The following is a 5,024-nucleotide window of genomic DNA, read 5'->3' as shown; positions in this document are numbered from 1 at the left end:
CCCTAAGCTTGTCTGAAGTCTGGAGTCTTGCGTCTTTGAGAATGAAACCCAAGCGGGCTCCTTTTGTATCGGTGGTAGGCGACGTGCACCTTTGGTACCGGCTTCAGAATCTTTGGGTTCGTCAAGTGTACGGCCTCTAGGGGTATGGCCCCAAGGCTACAAATCTTTCGATCTCAGGATGCGCAGATTCGGAGCTTCGTGTTCTTCATAGTCCTCGCCTCCGAGGCTTCACGTTGTGCATCTTCATGGCTTCGTGGCCTGCGTCTTTGCGGCTTTGCGAGCTGCGTTTTCGGATGAAGTCCCAAGCTATGTTTAAATAAAATCGAAAGTTATCAAACTGTGAAAAAAAAGTCAAAAGTTACCAAACCGACAATAAAAAGAGTCGAAAGTTATCAGAAGAAAATGCACGAAGCAAAAGAAAAAAAAAGGTGCAAACCAAACACGCCCATTGAATGGACCTGTACGCAATAAGAATCGCAGACCTCGAAATCATCTAGCTAGGTCGTCGGGCTAATCGAAGTTGGGCACCACCGTTTATTCACTGAATGGACTCCACCACCAACCAATTCGCCGGCGCCGCCGCTGGCGCGTCATCGGCGAACACGGCACCGCTGCCGGCCATGCTCGCTGACGCCCTTATCGGCGCCGGAGCCGGAGGAGGAGATGGGGACCCCAGCGCCGCTCTCCAACGGCTGGCGGCCCTCGGCGATCGCATGGCTGCTGTCCGGCGCCTCCTCGTCGCCTCCATTTCTGGGGAATCGCAGCCCCTCTCCTCCTCGGATATTCAGTCCGTGTCCTCCGAGATCTCATCTGCCGCTCACCTCGTCGTCCTCAACGCCGCCTCCCTCCTTTCTTCCTCCCTCCCTTTTCCCGCCCCATCTGCCACTCCTGCCCCTCCCGCTCCTATCCAAGAGCTTCCCGCCGCGGCCTCCACCGCCGATGTGCTTCCCCAAGAAGCTACCAAGGGCTACGATGTCGTGGAGCTCGATGCCGACGAGCTGCTCGCGGAGCATGTCCACTTCTGCAATATCTGCGGCAAGGGCTTCCGCCGCGACGCCAACCTCAGGATGCACATGCGCGCACACGGCGACCGATTCAAGACCCTGGACGCGCTCTCCCGGCCCGGTCAGGCAAAGCCAGCTGATGGCCGCGATGTGCGCTTTTCCTGTCCTTTCACGGGGTGCAACCGGAACCGTGCGCACCGCCGCTTCCGGCCGCTCAAGTCAGCGGTGTGCGCGCGCAACCACTTCCGCCGCAGCCACTGCCCCAAACTCTACGCGTGTGAGCGCTGCGGTGGCAAGAAGCGTTTTGCTGTTCTTGCCGATCTCCGCGGCCACCTCCGCCACTGCGGTGAGGAGGCACAGTGGCGCTGCTCCTGCGGCACCACTTTCTCCCGCAAGGACAAGCTGTTCGGCCATCTCGCCCTCTTTGAAGGCCATATGCCAGCCATGTCCCCTCCGAACAAGGATGCAGTGACAACGACTACAGAGGCACCCCTTGATATAATGGATGAAGGAGGAATCGAAGAGCAGGAAGATGGCGGTGAAGGTGGTTTTGATCCGGAGTTCTTCAAGGAGTGGATGGAGGAGCTCAAAGATGATGGCGTGCCTGCTGGTGGCACAGTCTGGCCTGGACGGGCAGCAGCTGGGCAATAGCCTGTGTTGCAAGTTCTGTTTGGGGTAAGAGCTTTATCTTCCTGCCTTTTTTTGGGGGGTACAATTGAAACTTATAGTATCTGAAATGAACTGGTGCAAGAAGATATAAATATGGTAATATGTCCTTCAGGTTAACAATTACGCCAACAATATAAGCATAGACTTGATTTTTGTGGTTGAACTCAATTACCTAGTTCTTGTATGGCATGCAATTTTAGTATTACTAATGTGCAATTTCAGGTGACTTGAGATTTAAGAAAAAATCAGGCAACTGACAGTTAGAAAAGTTATTTTATTTGGGGTGAGTTTAGGGGAAGTATAATATGAGTCTGTGTCCATATGCACTCGTTCTTGATCTTCGAAACTATACATTTTTTAAATTTTTCTCAAAATATTCATGTTACCACAAAGTATTAACTTATATCCATGTACAAATTTTTGAGAAAAATATGATTACAGTTGTGCTGTGTAAATAGTAAACTGTGGTGAGATTAGCTGCATATCAGGATCCTGGTTCACCACACCAAATTATACGAGCACTTTGATTGCAAGGGGAAAAATTGTGCTTTTTAGTTGGCTAATTCCTCTGGTTTTCTGTTGTACCAAGTTTGTCTTGAAATACTTTATTGGATTATTTGCTCTGGTTGTTATTGACTTCTTGTATGCCCTGGATCACATATTACTATTAGTACTAGCAAACATGCATGTGCGTTGCAACGGAGAAAAAAGTATCACACACCACTAGTCCGGTAAACATGGCTAATGACCTCCATAGACCCATGTCCTCTATAGACGGGTTTGCACCTGTGTCACCGCTTAACCTTTTTCCCACCCTTGTTGATGACGGTTGCGCTGTCCCAGGATCACAATATGTCCGAACATGGTCAATCCTAAGGCAGTGAGCTCGGCCACCGCACAACACACCTGTCATTGAACCGAACCTGTGCAAGGTAATGGCTAAAAACTTTAAAAATAATCTCGTTCAGTTGGATGTGAGGGCCGCCACCCTGGTCCATATACCATCCCTCGTAAGGATTGACTACAATCAGGAGCGAGAAAACAACACCCAAAACTACCATGCATTTTCTCAAGGTAACACATGCACCTTGTATTTAAGAAGTGAACCCAGGCCACAATGGCACCATCTTGTGCCGACCATTTCACACCTTCCAAATTAAGTCCATCTGCGCATCATATTGTGAGAGAAGGAATTTGAATGAAGTGGAAATCTCACCTTAAATACCGCGTCATTGCCTCAGCCATGTGTGAACTGAATATATGTCTGAAATATCCAAAAAGCTTAAAATATCAGCGCATTAACAACTGCAAGAAGTAAAAATTCACATCAATATAGCTGCAACATTATCTCTATTCTCTGTTCTCTATAAGCAGCAGGAGCGCACACACAACCAAAAATTGTCTAATCACAAATAGTAGCTAGTAATTTCAGTGTGTAAGCATCACCACACGTCCTCAGCATAGCAGTTCCTTTGTCCGACACTTCCATGCACGCACAATTGGGGAGCCACAACGCCTCCTTCTACTTTGGCTCTCCGTCACCACGGCGCCTAGCCCCTCGCACGGGATGTCCAAGGTGCCGGTTGCCTCCTCCGACGCATCACCCAACCCTGCCTCTCCCTCTACACAGCCTCCCTCCCAGCCCGTGCGACACAGCCTGTTGGCACCTGCCCAGCCCCACAACAACACGGCCAGAGGTCCACGTTTGCTCTGCACCTTGCTCTGTGCTGTTGTAGGCAGTACCTGTTCCTCTTCCAAGTGTCCTGCAGCAGCGAGCTCCGGGACCGACGTTTCCGATGGATGCTGGGGGGCCCGTGCTGTCCAGATCCCATGCTCACCCCAGGGGCAGGCTTGCATGGCCGCGTTGGCTGGAGAGCCATTGGTGTCCTTCACCTGTCGCCACGGTTGGCTGGAGAGCCGACTTATTGAGTTGGTGTTTATTTTTATAATAACCAACAGTTAGGTATGGCACTTGGCTTGAACTCAATGGGATAGAAGAGTTTTGTTCGACTGACCTCTAGCAAGATGTTTCCCGAATTAGATTCGGTTGTCATTTTCTTTCTTAACTTCTTTTGGACAAATGTGATTTCTCCACCCGGCTGTTCCACTTATTGAACTATGGTTGGCTTGTTCGTGCTCCCTCAGCGCCACTATCAGAACCTGTACTTGTTCTCTAGTTTTCCGCTATACTAACTTAACTAACACTCAGTTCACTGTTTACGTGTGGAAAATAACCTTTTTGTGATTTTGCCGCTACTCTCTCTGTTCCATTACTCTACATTCGCTCCAGTCCGGATGCTTGTTAATACCATATTTCTCTGGCTTGGCTTTGTTCAGTTGTACTGTTCATGAATTTATGCGGATATTCAACTCAGTAAGGAAGGCTACTATTGTAAATTTCTTGTTCTTGTCATTAGGAGTTACAGTTGCATATTTCCCTGAAATGGCACTCGTACGGTTACATTGTCCATGTTCCATTAGGACTTAAGTTGCTGCTGTAAATACATAAAGATACAGGGCATAGCTAACTGTTACTCCCTCCGTCTCAAAATGTAAGACGTTTTTCCATACTACCAGAGTGTGAAAAAACATCTTACATTTTGGGACGGAGAGAGTATAATGTTTGAAAGTACAGTATATTATGATCTGATTATCAACCTCCAATGCTGTCTTTTAGGTGTATGGTAACAGCCGCAAGGGGCATTGGCTGCCAAAGTGACTGAGAGAGCGGTGGGGAGATGCTTCTGAAGAACAACACAGAGGTTTCTAACAAGAGCAGTGGGGGCATGCCCTTGTTTGTATGGCACAGTAGTAGTCTGGAATCACTTTGCCAATCTCCTTGTCGCTCCCTCACTATTCTGTACCTATTGTCATGTTGGCAGAAGTACATCCCAGATGTTGGTTATTCGCTTGCGAGGTTGCAATGCTCTCTTTCTATCCCAACTGGTGCAAATAATATCCGGAAAAAGGGTGGATTCGGAGGCACCGAATAATTAAGGTGCCAGTTGTTGAACTTGGAACAACGCATATTCACCGGATCCTGAGCTTGGTAGTTGATCGATCCTCATTGATTTTCTCCCATTTGGAGGGTACCCATTTGCAGTGCTCTCCACAAACTCTTTTTGTCAAATGTTGTTGGCGCGACACAACAGCAACGGCAACACCACAGCAGTTCTGAACTGGGCCAGATTTTTGCCCCGTTTTCAGATGTTAGATTCCTGCATTGTATTAGGCAAACATGCACGTCCCCAGGCAGTATTAGAGGATCATCTTTAAACAAAGGCAGGGCCTATACCTCGGTGATAGATACTCCCTATGCGCCCATGCTTTTTGAGATTTAACTTTGACCGG

At 48.6% G+C, this 5,024-nt stretch overlaps 1 protein-coding gene across 2 annotated transcripts; it reads left to right on the top strand.

Annotated features, from left to right (window-relative positions):
* The first annotated feature begins 404 nt into the window (after window positions 1-404).
* On the top strand, window positions 405-4,711 carry LOC109761445 (uncharacterized). 2 transcript variants are annotated; one of them, XM_020320259.4, is made up of 2 exons: window positions 405-1,679; window positions 4,351-4,711. In XM_020320259.4, exon 1 carries the CDS (start codon window positions 546-548, stop codon window positions 1,653-1,655), a length of 1,110 nt encoding a protein of 369 aa, XP_020175848.1. In that variant the 5' UTR covers window positions 405-545; the 3' UTR covers window positions 1,656-1,679; window positions 4,351-4,711. The 2 variants fall into 2 exon arrangements, with proteins under 2 accessions (XP_020175848.1, XP_020175849.1); XM_020320260.4 differs by having other exon boundaries at window positions 443-1,679; window positions 4,309-4,711.
* Window positions 4,712-5,024: the final 313 nt, after the last annotated feature.

The sequence above is a fragment of the Aegilops tauschii genome, chromosome 6 (assembly GCF_002575655.3).
Source record: "Aegilops tauschii subsp. strangulata cultivar AL8/78 chromosome 6, Aet v6.0, whole genome shotgun sequence".
In the NCBI taxonomy this organism is placed as follows: Eukaryota; Viridiplantae; Streptophyta; class Magnoliopsida; order Poales; family Poaceae; genus Aegilops; species Aegilops tauschii.
This window is presented reverse-complemented; position numbering and strand designations above follow the sequence as displayed.

Excerpts from the sequence above, each read along its gene's own strand:
- LOC109761445 (XM_020320259.4), top strand. The coding sequence starts at position 546 with ATGGACTCCACCACCAACCAATTCGCCGGCGCCGCCGCTGGCGCGTCA.